The sequence below is a fragment of the Lolium rigidum genome, chromosome 7 (genome assembly GCF_022539505.1).
Source record: "Lolium rigidum isolate FL_2022 chromosome 7, APGP_CSIRO_Lrig_0.1, whole genome shotgun sequence".
Lineage (NCBI taxonomy): Eukaryota > Viridiplantae > Streptophyta > Magnoliopsida > Poales > Poaceae > Lolium > Lolium rigidum.
In genome coordinates this window covers 109,644,499-109,663,836 of record NC_061514.1, presented here as the reverse complement: position 1 = coordinate 109,663,836, position 19,338 = coordinate 109,644,499, and the positions used below count along the sequence as shown (strand labels likewise).

At 41.9% G+C, this 19,338-nt stretch overlaps 3 protein-coding genes across 4 annotated transcripts; all 3 read left to right on the top strand.

Annotated features, from left to right (window-relative positions):
* Positions 1-203: 203 nt before the first annotated feature.
* Positions 204-4,017, top strand: LOC124669869 (protein NRT1/ PTR FAMILY 4.5-like). Its single transcript, XM_047206405.1, has 5 exons — positions 204-291; positions 1,198-1,412; positions 1,886-2,326; positions 2,720-2,838; positions 3,025-4,017. The coding sequence occupies exons 1-5, from the start codon at positions 204-206 to the stop codon at positions 3,782-3,784; spliced, it is 1,623 nt and encodes a 540-aa protein (XP_047062361.1). The 3' UTR covers positions 3,785-4,017.
* A 6,116-nt stretch (positions 4,018-10,133) lies between these two features.
* Positions 10,134-13,699, top strand: LOC124669706 (protein NRT1/ PTR FAMILY 4.6-like). 2 transcript variants are annotated; one of them, XM_047206274.1, is made up of 7 exons: positions 10,134-10,268; positions 10,406-10,623; positions 11,832-11,921; positions 12,019-12,076; positions 12,205-12,272; positions 12,372-12,496; positions 12,625-13,699. In XM_047206274.1, the coding sequence occupies exons 1-7, from the start codon at positions 10,181-10,183 to the stop codon at positions 13,430-13,432; spliced, it is 1,455 nt and encodes a 484-aa protein (XP_047062230.1). In that variant the 5' UTR covers positions 10,134-10,180; the 3' UTR covers positions 13,433-13,699. The 2 variants fall into 2 exon arrangements, with proteins under 2 accessions (XP_047062230.1, XP_047062229.1); XM_047206273.1 differs by having other exon boundaries at positions 11,832-12,272.
* A 1,147-nt stretch (positions 13,700-14,846) lies between these two features.
* LOC124669705 (protein NRT1/ PTR FAMILY 4.5-like) lies at positions 14,847-18,515 on the top strand. The gene is made up of 5 exons (XM_047206272.1): positions 14,847-15,329; positions 15,466-15,683; positions 16,598-17,038; positions 17,126-17,256; positions 17,370-18,515. The coding sequence occupies exons 1-5, from the start codon at positions 15,242-15,244 to the stop codon at positions 18,175-18,177; spliced, it is 1,686 nt and encodes a 561-aa protein (XP_047062228.1). The 5' UTR covers positions 14,847-15,241; the 3' UTR covers positions 18,178-18,515.
* Positions 18,516-19,338: the final 823 nt, after the last annotated feature.

Below are 19,338 nucleotides of genomic sequence, written 5' to 3'. Positions count from 1 at the left end.
TGGACTTCCGGAGTGCTAGCTGGTCTTCTCCCTTGTTTTGTGCCTCCTAGAAACACTGTCCATGAGTTTGTAACTTCACATGTGTATAAATAAAGGATTTGGCCAGGAGTTTGTGTTGTGTTGTGCCCTTGCCATTGCGTGCATGAGAGAGAGGGAGCCGATTGGTTTGCTTGGGCTATCTGAGGAGCATACACATACTACTTATGGAGCTTGAAGCTGGGTATGTAGATTGGAGAGGGAATGCTGTGGATGGAAACAAGCACGGTGGCATTAAGGCAACACTCCTCTACGGTGAGCAACTAGCTAAGCTAGCTTCCTCGTGGAGAGCACTGCGATGCCTTTCCATTTGATCCCTTTATTTGGCTCGATCATATTCCATATACAAATCACTGCCTGAGACATGATCGAATGTGTTTGTTAGACGTTCTTAAGCATCAACTGTTAGTATTTGTATTATAGTTTTTTTAATGTTTCTTGTTAGATGTCTTCCCCTCTCTTTCTTTTGTCTTTATCACCACAATATGGCTATATATGTTCGAGATAAAATGGAGTGTTCACGGCCATGTAGCAACTTATCTGGTGCTTTATTTATGCATTTTTGTGCCAATATATGTGTCTTCTTAAATATTTGCCTAACCAGCGAGGGTGAATCTTGCATTATAGTTGCAACACAACAGATTGCAGGTGCCTGAAAATTTTCTTAGCCACCTCTGTCAGAAATGCAAGGTCTATTTTGAGTTGTTAATTCAGGGCTTTCACCACCAATTAGCTCCTTATGTTCCAGACAGATAGAGTAAATCTGCTTCCCAGATAACACAATAAGGGGCAAAGTTTGTAACTTAATTTAGTGTCTCATTATATTCACCAGTGCTTCACTGGTGCTTATGCACATAAGTATCTCTTACAAAGAGCAAAAATAATCTAACAATCTTAGGACTTCAAATGTAGGTGGCCATTGAAAATTTTCTGTTCTTGACGCCTTTGGTACAGATATCTGAATTGAGGTACTAAAAAGCTGGCATGGGCCTCAGCTGGAGCTTACAAATAATTCTAACTTCACAAAAGGATCTCCATGGCCTAGCCTAACCTTATAAATACGATTGTTCCTTTCTTTCTGATCCTAGAATGATAGAGTCACGTGCATCTTGAAGCAGAATCAATCTAATTGTTGGAAGTGAATTCTGTGTTCATTTGCAGTTCTGGTCATGTTACGAAGCTGTCCTAGCAGCGCAAACTTCAGTCTTGTGGCCTATTTCCATGGAACACTGCATCTGGATATTGTGACCTCTTCAGCCGTGATCACCTACCTGGTTGGTGCCGTGTCATTCTTTGCTGCCCTGATGAACTTTATCTCCAGTGCATATATCCAACGAACCACCGCTATATTTGTGTTCGGCCCAACTGTGGTCCTGGTAATTCTTCTCTCCCGTTGAATTCCCGGTTGATACACATGCTAATTAATCCTACTGATAGAAGTTATAAGTTTTCAAGGCTCTTCACTCTCATGGTGCTGATATCATATACATCTATACTTTTATGTTCTCTAGGTTGCCAAGTTACATTTTTTATACCTGACTAGAGAAGTAATATTAGCAAAACAAATAATAATAATCTATTCCAACAATAAGCACAAGAGCATGCACCAAATGCTTGATAGTCCTTTGTTTCATCAACTGATCAAACTCAAGAGAGTGACGGCCCTTTGGTTGAGCAGTCTGTTGACAACTTGGAAAATTAAGGATTTTAGGCCATGTGTATCAGTGTATGATGATGCTCCCATATGGAGTACACAATAGTAACTGATATGAACTATTTACGCTTTTTAGATTTGGGAAGTAGATGCCAAAATTTTGGACCCTAAACATTTTGTTCTCAAACAATGCAGGGTTATATGTTGCTAGCATTGCAGGCACACTTGCCTTCACTACATCCTCTGGACTGTGAGATAAACAAAGAACCAAACAACTGTGAACCAGCTGAAGGCTGGCAGTTAACACTGCTCTACCTGAGCTTATCAGTATTTGCCATTGGGGAAGGCTGCATGCGTTCCTGCATACCACTCCTTGGTGGAGATCAGTACAGCAATGATGATATGAAAAAAAGCCAGCTCAAGGGTAGGTTCTTGATTTGGCTAAAGTTTGCAAACTCCCTTGGAGCGCTCATCGGATTGGTATTCTTAGTCTGGATCGAAAACAATTTGGGCTGGGCCACTGGCTTTATGATATCTGCACTTATTGTACTGGTAGGGCTGTTTGTGGCAGCGTGTGGACTGCCTTTCTACAGAACAGTCAGACCTAATGGATGTCATGTGACTAGAATATTGCAGGTAAAAGTTCACATGCCACATAGATTTTTCAATGAAATTCTATGCATGTCAATTATAAAGGCTCCAGCGTGTTAATTAACAAACTGAACTTGGCTGAACACAGGTCTAGACTAGTAGGTTACTTCTGTGCATGGGATGCATGCATTTTTCACAGTGAATTGCACTGACTGTTATTCGATGCTTCATCCTGAAAATCACAATTTCATATCCTTACAAAGTTCAATAGACAGATAATTATTCCTAAAGCAATGAAGGAATCAATATATTTCTTTTCCAGATATGAAACTAAACAAAATTTTAATATGTAAACAAGCTTATGTGGTATATCTATCAATATAAAATAAGAAACCTGAAAACAAAATTGTGCTTAAGTTATCGTTGGTACCTCTTCAGGATGTCATGACTTCATCAAAGAAGAGGCAGGCTGCCATTGCAGATGATATTGAGCTGCAAGAAACCAGCACAGCAGAATGTGTTGATGGACATGACAAATCAGACAGCAGGATCATTCGGTAAGTTCCCTATTATTTCATCCAGCAAGTTGCTACTACATATAGGAAATGGAAATATTAACAATGGTTCTTTTTGTCAGACATATCAATAATTCAATATCACGATTCATGATAGTATATGAACTATGATTTTTACATATTCTTGAGTATATGTGATAGAGATAACAATCCGTGTTCATTCTACAGCACCACTCAAGTTGAAGAGGAAACAAATGGCATCATCCTGATGTTTCCAATCTTCATCAGCTGCTTGCTCATCTACCTGCCTTTCACGCTTCTAATGACACTAACCATACAAGTAGGCAGCACGATGGACGGAAGGATAGGAGAGATAAAGATTTCCTCTGCCTCTCTCATCGCAATCCCAACAGCATTTCACATGCTTATGCGACCATGCTACAGGCGGATATTGATACCATTGCTAAAAAGATTCACAGGCCACACACATGGAATCACACCACTGCAGCGTATAGGTGCTGGCTCTGCATGCGGGATAGCCGCAGCATGTGTTGCCACATTAGTTGAAACAAGAAGACTGACAGCCGCAGAACAACATGGGCTAACGTCGACAGGAGCAGCTGTCCCGATGTCCGTGTTCGGGCTGGTGATACAATTCTTCCTGTTAAGCATCATGGATATAGCATCCTTCAGTGGACTGATTGAGTTCATAAAGAGTGAGTCATCTCCACAAATGGAGCTGATAGCACCGGCAGTACAATCCATTCTTTCTGGAATAGCAGCCTGGTTGGCATGTGCCTTCATACAACTGATAAACAGAGTGACGAGGCATGGGGACAACGTAAGAGGATGGCTGGACGGAGCAGACTTCAACAGGACACGTCTCGATCGTTTCTTCTTGTTACTGGCAGCCTTTGAGCTGGTGGCACTGATCAACTATGCTTTCTGGGCGAGGAGATATGCCAACAAGCAACATAGTAGCGCATAGGTGATAGTGTAGTTCATACTTCATAGTGACCAAAGAATTTGGATGAATTTGCTTTAGTTGGTCTACCTATTCTATGCATATTGTAACAGTGAAATCCTATAGTATCCATCAAGCAATAGAAGCTAGAAAGCGAACAGAGTGGCAAGGCAAAGGGACAGCAGAAGAGGTTAGTTGGATGGAAGTCGAAACAAACTTCAGGCAGCCTTTGAGCTGGTAGCCTGGATCAACTATGCTTTCTGCACGAGGAGATATGCCAACAAGCAATAGAGTGTTAATTTTTAAGTTCCTTTTTGGAGAGTTTGTTAGACTTTTAAGTGATCAAAAATTTCAAATGCTAAAATCACATTAAGTAAAAGCTGACTTATTAATTAATTGGCCAGCTTTTACTGAATGAGATTTTAGCATTTTAACGCTTTGATCACCTCTGTTGGCTCTCCCCGGCCCGTTTTTTTGTTTCTTTGCACCTGGAACCCCAATTGACCAAATGTTAACATCATCAGTCCATGTTTCGACAAAGCACCATACCAAGGTAATGTATTCACATTATAATCATTACTGGAACACTATTATCCATAGCATAATACTCATCTCAGCATGGGTTATTATTTAATTATGGCCAAGAATGTGTAGGTGCATGCTGCCATGCTTTTTTACTCACGGTCCTAGTTTTCTTATTATCATATGCATCTAGTGAGTGAAACAAACTCCGGTTGCCCAAAGTTATAGTTGATCTTAAATGGACCATATACCTTCAGTGGCAGAAGTCATAAAGAAGTGAACCAAAAAGCCCTACGAAATATCTATGTTCCATGCTATTTAATTTTGCGGCCATATCGTTCATGATATGTTCTCTAATGCTGTTTCCACCATCATACTTAGTGGTGGGCATTCTCATGATCAATGTGTTGGCATAAAATTTTGTGGAGATTTGAATTGCTCCTCCACTGATTTAGGAAAGTCTAGTGCACTCGGATATTAGGGATTGTTCCCTTAAACCCAAGAGTTATTATGCTCCCGTTTCTCCTTATTGGTCTCATAAACTTCAGTTTCTCAGCAAGTTTTTCGTCATCAGAGGACAGAGGGATGAGAGTTTTTTTTTCACTAAGTGCATAATCAACGTCCATGATCCCAAGGGTAATCAGAATGTGCTCCTTCCAGAAGTAAAATTAGTCTCAATGAGATTTTCAATTCCACTTAGCTATCAACAAGTGGGAGAATGTAAGATTTTTAAGTAATCAGCCGGTTAAAATATTGAAACCCATTAAGTAAAAGTTGGTCCATTACTACTCTATGTTACTAACATGCACTATGTTACTACCTTCATAGTGGTTAGTAACATCAAAGTAGTATCATAGATGTCTTCATTAATTAGCTTGTAGACTCATTGTATCTTGGAAAATGTGATGTTACTGTGTTACTCTATCCTCCTCTCTCCTCATTAACTCAAATTCGGTGAGTTGGACACTTAGTTACTAGTGAAGTTACTCCCACTATGAGGCTGGTCATAGTGGGGAGTAACTTAGTGTCGGCATAGGTGAGGACCTAACCTGAGGTAGAAGGAGGCTGCAGGGAGGAACTCTCTCTTCTTAGGGTTACAGAGATAGAAACACCTTATATAGGTTAGGACTGGGCTGGGCCAGATGCGCCACAACAGAGAACAAGAAGACAGCCCAACAGATACACCAACAGTTATCCAACCCCCTCAAGATGGGTGATAAATGTTAATCATCCCCATCTTGGCACAGGCAAGATTACACTCATTTGATCCCAGCCCTTTTGTTAAACAGTATGCCACTTGTTGTCATGATCTCACATAAGCCAATGAGATAATCCCTGCATCGATTTTTTCTTTAATAAAGAATCTGTCTATCTCCACATGTTTAGTTCGCTCATGCTGGATAGGGTTGTTTGCTATGTTTATGGCAGACATATTATCACACCACACTTTCAAGCTTCCTAGCCTTAAAATTTTCAGCTCTCTTAGAAGGTTTCGTACCAACAAAATTTCACCCAGGCCCTGTGACATAGCTCTGTACTCTGCTTCGGCTGTTGATTTTCGAGACAACAGATTGTTTCTTACTTCTCCATGACACCAAATTTCCTCAACAAAAACACAATACCCTGAGGTGGATCTTCGATCATCTAAGCAGCTAGCCCAATCTGCATCACAATATACATCTACATTTAGGTGTCCATTACTTTTAAACCATAATCCTTTTCCCGGAGTGCCCTTCAAGTATCTCAAGATTCTTTGAGCTGCTTCCAAGTGTCCATCCCTCAGGTCATGCATATAGCGACTTACTACACTCACTGCAAATGATATATCTGGTCTCGTGTGGCATAAGTATATTAGTCTTCCAACAAGTCTTTGATATTTCTCCTTGTCTATGGGTTCTCCAGACTCTGCTGTGATTTTATTATTTTGGTCAATAGGTGTTGAAGCCACTCGGCACCCCAGCATGCCCATATCATCTAAGAGATCCAATGTATACTTTCGTTGAGATAGTGATATCCCTTTTGATGATCTTGCAACTTCTATTCCAAGTAAGTATTTAAGTTTTCCCAAATCTTTCACCTCAAAGACTTGACTCAAGCATCCTTTCAGTTTTGCGATTTCCACATCATCATCTCCCGTGATAATAATATCATCAACATACACAACAAGGATAGTGATTTTCTGCTCAGGATATCTGTAAAATAAGGTATGGTCTCCATTGCATTGACCATATCCCATGCCACACACCACTTGTCTAAACCTGTCAAACCAGGCCCGTGTAGATTGTTTGAGACCATATAGAGACTTCTTCAGTCTACATACATTTCCTTTAGTTTTAGGTCTGACAAATCCAGGTGGCATCTCCATATACACCTCCTCTTGAAGATCACCATGCAGAAATGCATTTTTGACATCAAGTTGATGCAAGGGCCATCCGAAATTTGCTGCACAAGAGATCAATATTCTGACAGTGCTCATTTTTGCCACTGGTGCAAACGTCTCATCATAGTCAATGCCATAAGTATGACTATATCCTCTTGCCACAAGTCTTTCCTTATATCTCTCCACTTTTCCTTCTGCATTTTATTTTACAGAATAGATCCACTTATAGCCTACTGTATTCTTTCCTTTAGGGAGATATGTCAACTCCTATGTTTTATTTTTATTCAATGCCTCTAATTCTTCCATCATTGCATTGCACCATCTCAGGTCCAACATGGCCGCCTTCCAATCCTTAGGAACAGATACAGTTTGCAGCGAAGCAACAAAAGCCCGAAAAGAGGGTGACAATGCCTCGTAAGACATATAATTTCCTACGTCATAGTCATCATAACTAAGTCGCTTTGGGGGCCCAACTTTCCTTATCCCTTTCCTTATTGCAATTGGCAAGGCTAGGCTAGGCTGTTAAATCTGTATGTTATCAAGTGGACATGAATCAAGCTCTTTGTGCCCACGTGGTTGCCATGTGTAGCCTGTGTGCCATTTCACACATAACTTGTGAGATGTGTTGATGACCTGGCGCGGCGTGCCGCCACGCCGTCTTTTGCTAGTATTTATAAGGGGTAGACGTAGCACCTAAAGATCACTCTATCAGTTAGGAAAGAACTGCCTTGCGAAATTCACTACAAAATCGAAGTGGATCCACTGCGTGAAGAACAGCTATCGATCCGGCAAGGTTCCAGCGGCCTGATCGACTACACTGCTTCATCTCGTTCAGTGATTTCAGACTGTACTTCACCTACTGAGATGGCATCACCCAGCGGAGTTTGTTTCTACTGCCCTTAATTTCCGCATTAGATCAGGGCGTGTTCATGAGATTAGACAAGATCCTTTTAATCATTGCATTATCTCAGCGAATTAGTTTACACAGAGCAGTGCTGACATCTCTGGAAACTAAATATAGGCCGTAGAGAACAAAGATCTTTGATGAATTAGCTTTAGTTAGTCTGTCTATGTAATATACTATACAGATTGTAACAGAGGAATCCTAAAATATTCATCGAGCAGAATTGGTTGTGTCACACTCACAGATGTTCGCTTTAGAGTCTAGATGCAGGACTGCTGCTATGCCCTCTTTCAGTAATGGCGAAAAATGTGTCATCTCACCAAGTAATGGAGAGATTGGTGAAGCATATATTCGCAGCCTCCCAGTGGAGACCTCAGCGCCGCCGCACTCCAAACTAATCACGGGACCCCGGTGGTCGGATTGTCGGAAGTAAATGGAATAAAGCAGTTCAGATGTGGAGCTGGGAAACTTACCGCGGCGAGTCTCCGGCGAAGACAATGCGGGGAGGACCACCACGCGCGCCTCCGCCGCCGTTATCTGCACCTGAAGCAGTAAGAGATGTGGTGGCCAGTGCGCGTGAGAGGGTTGGTGACGCCGTGACGGCGGCGGCGGCGGCGGCGACGGGAAGTCCAGTTTATTGTGCTATGTGGGGCCCACTAATCAGTCACACTTGAGATCTCATCGCAGTTGCAGGCGGGTCTCACCTGTCAGCATCTTCTTCTTCCTCTCCTCCTATTCCTCTTTTCACACGTCTAAGGGCCACGAGACGAAGGATTGCGGACAGCCGCGGCGGCGGCTCCTCCTGGAACCGCCACCGTTGGCTGCCGCAGAGGCGATGAAGGGACTATGTGGAACACACTCAGCGCCAGCCTCGGCCAATCACCCGCCCGGCGCCCCTGAGGCTCCTGCATTCCCCCCTTGGATACCAGATTGAGGTGGAGATACACCCAAGCCCCGGCTGCAGGAGGTACTCTTTACACGCTTTACTTCGTGTAGTCTCCTACAGTGATTCTTCACACTAGACATGCATCGGTGACAAATCTAGCAAGCACGGTACGTAGTCATCCTTTAGGGCTCCTTTGATTCATAGGATTGACATAGGAATTATGTAGGATTTGAATCCTATGGAAAAGTTTCCTATACAAGCCATTTGATTCATAGGAACACATCCTATAGGAATTATTCCTATAGGAATCTTGTAGTGCAAATCCTATAGGAAAAAAGCATTAGCTCATACCTCATGGAAAAATTCCTTTGCTACAATCAAAGACACACCATATTCCTATAGGATTCAACTTGGCATGACATTCCAATCCTACACCTTTCCTATTCCTACACTCTTCATATTCCTACGAATCAAAGGAGCCCTTAAGCTCTAGGCAACAGTTTGGAGGGTTCGGTCATCTTTTCGTGGTCGTGTGCAGGTTCACATCGATATATAGTAGGGAGTACTGTACTCAATCCCCACGCCCATTCCTTTGGTACTTTGTTTCCACACATGTGCTCACTGAGCGCACTTTAGGCCCGAAATTTGGCGGATTATTAGAGCAAGTTTTTGCGATAATTAGATAATTAGGTGATTGTTGCCGGGAGCTTATTAGATAGGAGTGAAAACGATATCGGAATGGTGAATATACCACAAAACTCATTTCTCCCCTGTGTGTGTGTGCTGGAAAGAGATATGTCATTCTTCCTTAGCAGTTTGGAAGAGGATTTATCTGTAGCTAACCAGCAAATAATATGGGTTCCAGTTTGACTTCTCTCTCTGGTATGGCCAATGGTGATATTTTAGTTTATTTTCATATTACCTTAATGTGCCTTGTAAATCAGAAAAATCTGTTAATTACATTAGTTCACAAAAGAAAGACTCTACGTTTGGAATTGTTCAGCTTAATTTGACTGTCCAAGTTCAATCTTTGACCAGCAATCGATACAATAATATAAACAGAAAATCGATATCATTGGAGTTGTGGACAAATCACTTGGTATGACTGTGATTTTTCATCTACCAAAAAAATTGCACTCAACTTCAAGCTTGGACAGTCAAATTACTCCCTGCATTTCCAAACAGAGGGAGTATGGGTTTCGATTTATGGCTCGATTATTGAGCTCTGATCGATAAATCTTTAAGCTCCATTTCTGAGATTTTTTACATAAATAGTTATCATGTTGCTTTCAGATGCAGGTCTAGCAGTTCATAAGTTAAGGTGCACTACTTTGAAGGAAGTTATCATTGAATTAGGAGCTAACTTACAAAATGTCGCTCTCAGGATGATGGCACACTGATAGGAATATCCGCAAGTTGCGGCTACTTGTAGACTTCATTAGCCTCAGTTTACATGTACCTAATCTTTTATTCTACTTTAACAAATTTGAGTCAGTAGGAATACTGACAATGTAAGTCAAATTATAGTGTGTATAATTGATACAATGGAAGTCAAATTAATGTACATAATTGGTAACAGTGTCATTAAGAAGGCAAGAATCTTTGATTAATTCTGTCGATGTTGTCACTCCTTTGAATATGAATATCACCTGCTGATATATACCCTCTTATTGCCAGGGATGCTACAGGCAGGCAGCCAGGCATTGATCAGGAGGAATAAGAAGCACAATGGCACCTGGAGGCTTTGTGGATTGGAGGGGAAACACCATCAATAAAGAGGTGCATGGTGGAGTCAGAGCAGCATGGTTTTTGTATGGTAAGTCACCATAGCCGATCCTGCTTTGTCAACATTTTTACGTATATGTGGGCATGCAATATCTCACTGTTCCTATTTTTCAAGCTTCTGTTGTGAGTCCAAGCATTGAACCATTTTTGTACGCATCCCCCTTGCAGTTCTGACTGTGGTATCCAACGTGGCTATTATCCCAAACCTGCTGAATTTGGTTAGTTATCTCCATGGAACAATGCATATGGGGGTCTCGGGCTCTGCAACTACAACCACTAATGTTTTTGGTGCCACATCCGGGTTTGCACTGATAGGAGCTTTCCTCTCTGACTCCTACATTACTCGCTCTAGAACAATGCTCCTTTTTGGTCCATTTATGTTTCTGGTAATGTGAATCTTCTTCTCTTGCTTTTTCTAATGAGAAGTTGTACCAACAATACAGATTGACAATATAATACTTTTGCGGATTTATGAATTATTTAAACATAAGAAGCTACGTTAGTTAAAAAAGTGAAAATACTATCTCACTACCCTCAGATGGGTGCTAAAAATGGTTACACACTTGCTGCAAATTTCTCATAATTTAGAGTTTCTTTAATTGTAATTCTTCCAACTTTGATGTGGTCTCACTAACATTGAGGAAACCTGTTACCTGCTTATCTGGAGTAAATTACATGAAACCATTAAACCACCACATCAAGTTTGTAGGCATGCATGACTTTGAAATAGCACTGATAGCCATCTGATGAAGCTTTTCTGATCAGTGGAACCCGTCTGTCAGCACTGATTTGGCACTTGGCAGCGCGTGTGGAAGCATGCTGAGCTGGATATGGGTCCCACCTGTCAGCTCTATCTTCTATACCCCGTTCCTTTCATCATCCCCAATCGGCTATAGTTGCCTCCAATGTGGTGGTTTTATGTCATTTACTATTTTGCTTAGCTGAAATATTTTTCATAGCTAAAATGTGTGGCTGTACAAAATAATAGGGGATGAGGTAATAGTGAATATTTAAATATACTGAACTAAAACAGGGGTGCGCCTCTAACATATGGAGCAAAATCTAAACCTTTAAACCCCTAATATAATTTAAAAAAACTAGCACCTGTGGCATGTTTATTGACAAGAACCATGAGGCTGAACACAGGGAGGCAAGCCCTCAAACCCAGGTGGGCTGAGCGAGCACACAAGCCACTAGCTAATTGAGTGACCCAGTTCTAGAAAACTGCCTTATAACTTGTCTGACAAAGAATACTTACACCGGCATACCCTTCACCATAATATAAACTTAATGTGGATATGTAGGTATTCCTTTGGTGTAAACTGCTAGTATTGACATCTTCTTTGTTCAATCCTATTAAAGCCTTATGTTAACACCCCTTACAATGTTTACATGTAAATAGTTATACTATAGTTATCTCAGCTTCTAAATTTCCATTATAAGGATACCCTTGATTTAAAACAGGTTTAGATTGTAACACTAAGTTCTTAATCAAATCTACACTGGCTGGCGGACAGCTGTTTTATGCACCTTCTATAGAAAATTATATATGTAATGCTCTTATATTATAATTGATGAACATGCATTTAAACAGGGATATGGATTACTCGCACTGCAAGCCTACCTTCCCTCACTCCATCCACCACCTTGCAACATTGAAACAGAGCTAAACAACTGCAAAGAGGTCCATGGATGGAATGCTACATTATTGTATACAGCCTTGTATATGAGTGCATTTGGTGATGGTTTTATCCGTGTTTGCTTGCCCTCCCTCGGAGCAGACCAATTTGACCATGAAGATCCCTCTGAGTCCCGCCAACGGTCCAGCTTCTTTAACTGGTATACCTTCGGAATCTCCTCTGGAGGTTTTGTAGGGCTGATTTTCATAGTGTGGCTTGAGAACTACAAAGGGTGGGATATTGGACTCGGGGTGTGTGCCATCCTAATTTTGCTTGGATTGCTCGTAGTTGCTGCTGGTCTCCCTTTCTACCGCAACCAAGTACCAGAAGGAAGTCCTCTAACTCGAATACTGCAGGTTGTGCTACATTCTTCCTGGCTTAAAACATAAGATAACGTCCCATTTCTCAGCCAAATTGTTAGAAACATAAGTTAACTACAATCTTGCCTCTCCCAGGTTCTTGTGGTTGCATTTAGGAACAGGAAGCTGGAACTTCCTGAGAAACTGGAAGAAGCACAGGAAAGCTGTATTGGGACAAGGGCATGTTCTGTTGACGCACTCTCTCAAACAGATAATCTGAAGTAAGATTCAGTGACACACTACCATTTTCTGACTTCTGTGTCGACTACTTATCAAGTTGGCATAGCGAGTAGACTCTATAGAGTTTTAATAGTGTTCACTATTATAGCTCTTTCATGCATCTTGCCAGATTCCTCAATAAAGCTTGCATCAACCATGGCAAAAATGGAGACTGGTCAGTTTGTAGTGTGGCGAAGGTGGAGGATACGAAGATTGTGCTGCGTGTGCTTCCTCTCTTCATCAGCTCCATGATCAGTTATATATCAAACGTTATCCTCTTTACATTCACTGTCCAGCAAGGTGGCATGACAAACACCAGGCTTGGCAAGATTCATGTTTCTCCTGCCACACTCTTTATCATCCCAACCACATTCCAATTGATAATGCTAGCTGTCTATGACCAGTTCATTGTGCCATTCTTGCGTAGACGCACCGGCTATGTTGGCGGAGTCACTCATTTGCAGCGCATCGGCATAGGCTTCGCCTCCATGTTACTTGCGTCAGTCATCGCAGCGATTGTTGAGAAGAAGAGAAAGGAAGCTGTGGTGCAGATGTCCTTGTTCTGGCTTGCACCTCAGTTCTTCCTGCTTGGCGTGGCAGATGTGACGTCATTCACCGGGCTCCTTGAGTTCTTCAACAGTGAGGCTCCACGGGGCATGAAGTCTATTGCCACTGCATTGTTCTGGTGTGAGCTGGGGCTCGCGTCATTGATGGCCACATTGCTAGTGGAAATTGTAAACAGCGCCACAAGGCACGGGCACCACGGAGGCTGGCTCGAGGGTACAACCTTGAACAGCAGCCATCTTGACCTCTTCTACTGGGTTGTGGCTGTTCTCGGATTGCTTGGCTTCTTCAACTACCTGTACTGGGCTAAGAAGTATGTGTACCAGCACAATCCGCACATCGTTGAGACATATGCCGATCAGGATCCACTTTGAGATGTTGCATATCTGTTGTTCTTATTTCAGTAAAAAAGAGAAAGATGTCTGATTCACCAGGACATGGATAGTCCAGTTTGCAAAACAATGTGTAAGCCTGTACCAGTTTTCTGCTCTCACGTGCTTATTCGTTGGGTTAATCCCTTATACTCCATTTGTGAAATCGCCAAAAGGAATTGCTTTTGCCATATCACTGTCTAGCCTGGATAGTTCTTGGCAGACTAGCATCCAAGGTGCAAATTTGTCACATGTCTAAACAGTCATTTTCACCCCGGTCATGTTTCAGCATTGGTTACTCCCGTAAGAAGTGCATGTCATTCACCTTCAGTACTTATTAGTAAACTGGGTCGTCATTTCAGGCTTAGGAGTTTAGGCAGGCGCATACAACACACAGCATGTGTGCGTCACCTAGGGACACGGTTGCTCCTCATGACCTTGTAGCCGGTTGCCTCCCCAGGGGCGGCTCCACTGCTCATTGAGCGCGGCTTCAACTGGCAACCGGCGCAACAATGGTGCCACAGTAACCCCACTGGCTATAGCACAGGTCCGGTGGGCAGTTGTAGTTCAGCAGTACATTTGACTCCCCAAGTTCAAGCTCTGACTAAAAGCTAATTTAATAATGTGCGGGTTGTGCTACACAATATTGATACCATTGGATTCATATTCAGAATCACTTTCTTAAGATTGGTGTTCTGTAACTACTTACAAAATACAGTAAAAGAAAATTACGGGCAAAGTTCAACCTTGGACAGTCAAATTATGCCTTACATGTCCAAATAGAGGAAGTATACTTTTCATCCTATGGACCAATGTGTTTAGCACTGGTCGATAATTTTTATACTTAGTTGGCATGTTGCTTTCAGACATGACCTTCTGCTTTTCGCAAGAGGAATTTAGCTTTAAAATAATGCTCGTGCTTGACATAGTCAACGAATAGGACCTAAGTTGCAAAATGTCTCTGTAACACTGATATCATCATTATCTTGACGGTACTTGTGGTTGTGGACTTGTATAATATCATTATGCCTCTAATCTTTTTTCTACTTTAACATTAGTGAGTGTCTTTTGAATATCATGTATCCAAGAAAATCTTGTAGATTGTATGGATTCTTCAAATTTTGGTGGGGATCTAGGAGCTCTATTTTCGTTGCGTGGTCTCACCAAAGTTGTGATATCAGTTAGTCCATGTCTGTCTGAGTGGTTTATTAAGGGAGCGACTGTTCTGTCTTTTCTGTTGGATACTTAATGCACATAAAGCCTAACTACTTGAACCACTTATATTGGGCAAGTAGGCTAGGAACATGGCACCTGCATGCCTAGACCCTCCAAACTGACTTATCTGATTGTGAAAATGGCAGAGGTCTTTGTAGTATATACTGCAGATTAACAAGATGCACTTAAGTTGCACCACTTCTGAGGAAGTTATCTTATCAGAAGACTTTTGTTCAGAACAATTAATGAATTAAGAGCTAACTTACAAAGTTTCACTCTCAGAATGATCCAAGCTGATAGCAATACCTGCCATTTTGGTGGTGCTTGCAGACTTTCTGTACTAGTTGATAGTACTTGTCCATGTTTCTTTTTCTTTGATGTCCAAAATTCAGACATTCGGAGGTAGTAGCAACTTTGGCTGGTACTACTTGTGCTTGCAATAATATAATGGCATAAAATAAGCAACAGTATTTGATTGATCAAGTTGGTGGCATCACTCTGTTGAATATGGACTATCAGTATCCACCTGCTTATTTATAGCCCTCACCATTTTGGGACGAAACTGGGAGACCATAATCAAGAGGAAGAAGAAGCACCATGACAGCTGGGAGCTTTGTGGCCTGGAGGGGAAGTTCCATCAACAAAGAGGTGCATGGAGGAGTCAGAGCAGCATGGTTTATGTATGGTAAGTCCTCATATATCGATCCCTGCTTTGCAGATACATATGGCCAGGCATGCAATATCTCAGTTCCTTCTTTTTTCAAGCTTCCGCTCTAAGTTCTGAATACTAAAGCATTTTGGTACCTTGTTTCTCCTTACAGTTGTGACTGTGTTAATGAACACGGTTATTGTCCCAAACATGCTGAATCTGGTCACTTATTTTCATGGAACAATGCATATGGGGATCTCAGACTCTGCAACTACTGTCACTAATCTTGTTGGTGCCACGTGCGGGTTTGCATTAATAGGAGCTTTCCTCTCGGACTCTTACATCATGCGCTCGACAACCATACTCCTCTTTGGTCCATTGATGTTTCTGGTAATGCGCCTGCTTTTTTAATTATCTATAGGATTCCTATTATGATACAAGGAAACCATTCTTTTGTTATCTGCATATATTTGTGCTGTTTACTAAGAGGAGAAACTGCTAGCAATAGAGAACAAGGCTATAGGCGATGACACTTTTGCAGCTTTACTAATTATGTTTGAGACATACATAGCTCCATAAAATGAAGAAGTGAATAATAAAACTTAGTATCCTCAGGCCACTGCCAAAAAAAACGGGAATATGAAAAATCCCTGCTGATTTTTGTATTTTTTTCTCTTATTGTGTTTTCTTAATTCTGGTGTGGTTTCACCAAAAAGAAAGGCTGAAAGTTTGTGTCTCGGAAGTCCAAAGCTGGAATTCAGCTGTGATACATATTAAACAATTGTGGGTTTACATGATTTTGAGGGCATGGTTAGTTGAAGATGGACTTCACACATACCTATCTAGGAAAGCGGTACTAATTTATTTGCAAACAAAGAAAGAAATACATCAACAACGGTGTGCTTCTAGCTTTGACTTATAACTTGTCGTGTCTTATTACAGCTCAGTACATGACAAGGATGTGAACCTACTCTTGCATATCCTTTGACCATAAATCCACTTAATCTGGATATGAAAGAAGAACATGACTGGCATAGAAAGGCTAATATTGACGCTCTTTCTTTGCCTTGTCCAATTAAGACTTAAATTAACATCCTTCACAATGTTTTCCTCTAGGAAACTGTAGTTGGTTTGGAATGTATGATGCTACACAATTTCATTGTCAGCATCTACAATACCTTTAAAATATTGTCCCTGATTTGAAAAGAAGTTTAAGTTGTAAAGAAAATGTAGTTGTTAGTCAAATATACACCAGCTGAATTTCTAGGCAAGTATTATTTATAAACACACATTAATCTGTGCAGGGCTATGGATTGCTCGCGTTACAAGCACACTTACCCTCACTTCATCCTGCACCTTGCAACGTTGAAGCAGAACTAAGCAGCTGCAAAGAGGTCCATGGATGGAATGCTACCTTGCTGTACGCATCGTTGTACATCAATGCATTTGGCGATGGTTTTGTGCGTTCATGCATGCCATCCCTCGGAGCAGACCAATTTGACCATAGAGATCCTATTGAGTCCCGCCAGAAGTCCAGCTTCTTTAACTGGTATACCTTCGGGATCTCCCTTGGAGGTTTTATAGGGCTAATATTCATAGTGTGGCTTGAGAACTACAAGGGGTGGGACATCGGACTTGGGGTGTGTGCCATCCTAATTCTGTTTGGATTGCTCATTGTTGCTGCTGGTCTGCCTTTCTACCGCAACCAAGTGCCAGAAGGAAGCCCTCTAACTCGAATACTGCAGGTTTTGTGTTCTGTCTTGCCTTAAAACTTGAGACATAAGATCCATACAAATGTGTTCTAATACTTAACTACAATCTTCCCTTCCCAGGTTATTGTGGTTGCATGCAAGAACAGGAATCTTGAACTTCCTGAGAAGCTGGAAGAAGCACAGGAAAGCATTACTGAGACTGTGACTAGGACACAGTCTGTTGAAGTACCCTCTCAAACAAAAAGTCTGAAGTAAGATTAGCTGAAATATTTCCATTTTCTGAGCGGGCTACTTGTCACAGAGAGAACAGACTAGAGAGTGTTTAGCTGTATTTCCTTACAGACTCTTTCATCCTTCTTGACAGATTCCTTGACAAAGCCTGCATTGACCGTGGTAAGGATGGAGATTGGGCAGTTTGCACTGCAACGAAGGTGGAGGAGACTAAGATTGTGCTATGCGTGCTTCCGATCTTCTTCAGCTCCATGATAGCATATGTGTCGAACACTATCGTCTTCATATTCACTGTGCAGCAAGGTGGCATGACCGACACAAGGCTGGGCAAGGTCAATGTTTCCCCTGCGACTCTCTTTATCATCCCCACCACATTCCAGATGATAATGCTTCCCGTCTATGATCGGTTCATTGTGCCATTCTTGCGTAAACGCACAGGCTACGTTGGTGGCATCACTCATCTGCAGCGCATAGCTATAGGCTTTGCCTCCATGATACTTGCCTCGGTCATCGCTGCAGTTGTTGAGAAGAAAAGAAAGGATGCTGTAGTGCAGATGTCCCTGTTCTGGCTTACACCTCAGTTCTTCCTGCTTGGTGTGTCAGACGTGACATCATTCACCGGACTCCTCGAGTTCTTTAATAGTGAGGCGCCACGGGGCATGAAGTCAATTGCCACGGCATTATTCTGGTGTGAGATAGGGCTTGCGTCACTGATGGCTACATTCCTGGTGGATATTGTGAACAGGGTGACAAGGCATGGTCACCAGGGTGGATGGCTCGAGGGTACAAGCTTGAACAACAGCCATCTTGACCTATTCTACTGGGTTGTGGCAGTCGTCGGGTTGCTTGGCTTCTTGAACTACTTATACTGGGCAAAGAAGTATGTGTACCAGCACAATCCACGCATGGCTGAGCAATCAGTTGATCATGATTTGCCTTGAAATGTCACATTTGCATGGGTTTATTGATTGCCCATGGCATGGATTAGTCAACTTTGCAAAGTAATGTAGAAGCATGTACTAGTAGTCCGCTGTCGTGTGCCGATTGTTTTCAGCTAATTGGTTAGATTCATCCTTTACACTCCCCCTTCATGTCATATCCAAAAAGAAGTAGGGTAGGCCACTGTGTTAAGGTCGGTGCAGTGTGAAATCGAGGGACAATCATGTTACATTTCTCGTATGTTTCAACATTTGTTACTTCGGTAGAAGCCATGCTATTGTCTATTTCTAAGGTGCCCGGTATTTCCTTAGGTCTCAGACATCTTTCTCAGCATCTGAATCAAAATCCTACTATTTTTGTCCTCACGTTTCTCTATACATAATGCATAGACTAAAGAGTGGAATTTTGCTAAAATTGAACTCTCCAGTGAGTATTTTCAGGAGATGAGATTATACATATATAATCTGCTTCACCATGAACAGTTTCTCTGAAATTTCGCAATCATCTCAAAAGGAGCCGTTTTTTTTCTGTAATTTCTTTACACATAATTCTACGTATGCAGGAAATCTCATCTCCTGCCATGACTTATTTCCTTCTCGATGTACTGATGTACTCATCTACTGTAACTGTGAGCACCGAACTATAACTTGGTGCCTTGGTCTAAAGTCTAACTAAGTTAAGTACGCATGTAACACTTGAAGGGTTTCCTTTTCTTTTCCATATCTCTGTTAAGCTTGGCTCTTCGTGTTCCATAAACGAAGCATTCCAAGAGATAATATTGCGTTATCTGTTACGTTTGCAAAACTTTACATGCATCTATCTTGTTTCTAGATCTGTATACTTGTCTTTGTATGTCTGTCATTTTTTGTCTTGGTCAGCCCACGTTGTTATATGTTCAGAGCTTTTCTTTTTTGAGGGTTCACGGGGAGGAGCAGAAGCTCCCACCTGAATCATTTTTGTATTCCTTCAGATCATCAACAGATTGGGTGAAGGCCCCGTAGTAAGCAGCAGTACACTGAGGGAGGGGGAGACATCTCCCAACGCCATTGGGGAGAGCTCAAACAAGAAAACACGGGGAAAATTACGGCCGCTCGGGGAGGAAGAACGTGAGCCAGAGATCAACGTCATCTCGGCATGCGAGCGGCAGCCATGCCCGCAGAGCA

Bases quoted from the DNA above. Each gene is read 5' to 3' on its own strand.
- LOC124669869 (XM_047206405.1), top strand. From the start codon at position 204: ATGGAGCTTGAAGCTGGGTATGTAGATTGGAGAGGGAATGCTGTGGAT. The intron at 1,413-1,885 runs GTAATTCTTCTC...CAAACAATGCAG, and splicing joins TCGGCCCAACTGTGGTCCTG to GGTTATATGTTGCTAGCATT. The intron at 2,839-3,024 runs GTAAGTTCCCTA...TTCATTCTACAG, and splicing joins TCAGACAGCAGGATCATTCG to CACCACTCAAGTTGAAGAGG.
- LOC124669706 (XM_047206273.1), top strand. From the start codon at position 10,181: ATGGCACCTGGAGGCTTTGTGGATTGGAGGGGAAACACCATCAATAAA. The intron at 10,269-10,405 runs GTAAGTCACCAT...TCCCCCTTGCAG, and splicing joins AGCAGCATGGTTTTTGTATG to TTCTGACTGTGGTATCCAAC. The intron at 10,624-11,831 runs GTAATGTGAATC...GCATTTAAACAG, and splicing joins TTGGTCCATTTATGTTTCTG to GGATATGGATTACTCGCACT.
- LOC124669705 (XM_047206272.1), top strand. From the start codon at position 15,242: ATGACAGCTGGGAGCTTTGTGGCCTGGAGGGGAAGTTCCATCAACAAA. The intron at 15,684-16,597 runs GTAATGCGCCTG...TAATCTGTGCAG, and splicing joins TTGGTCCATTGATGTTTCTG to GGCTATGGATTGCTCGCGTT. The intron at 17,039-17,125 runs GTTTTGTGTTCT...TTCCCTTCCCAG, and splicing joins CTCTAACTCGAATACTGCAG to GTTATTGTGGTTGCATGCAA.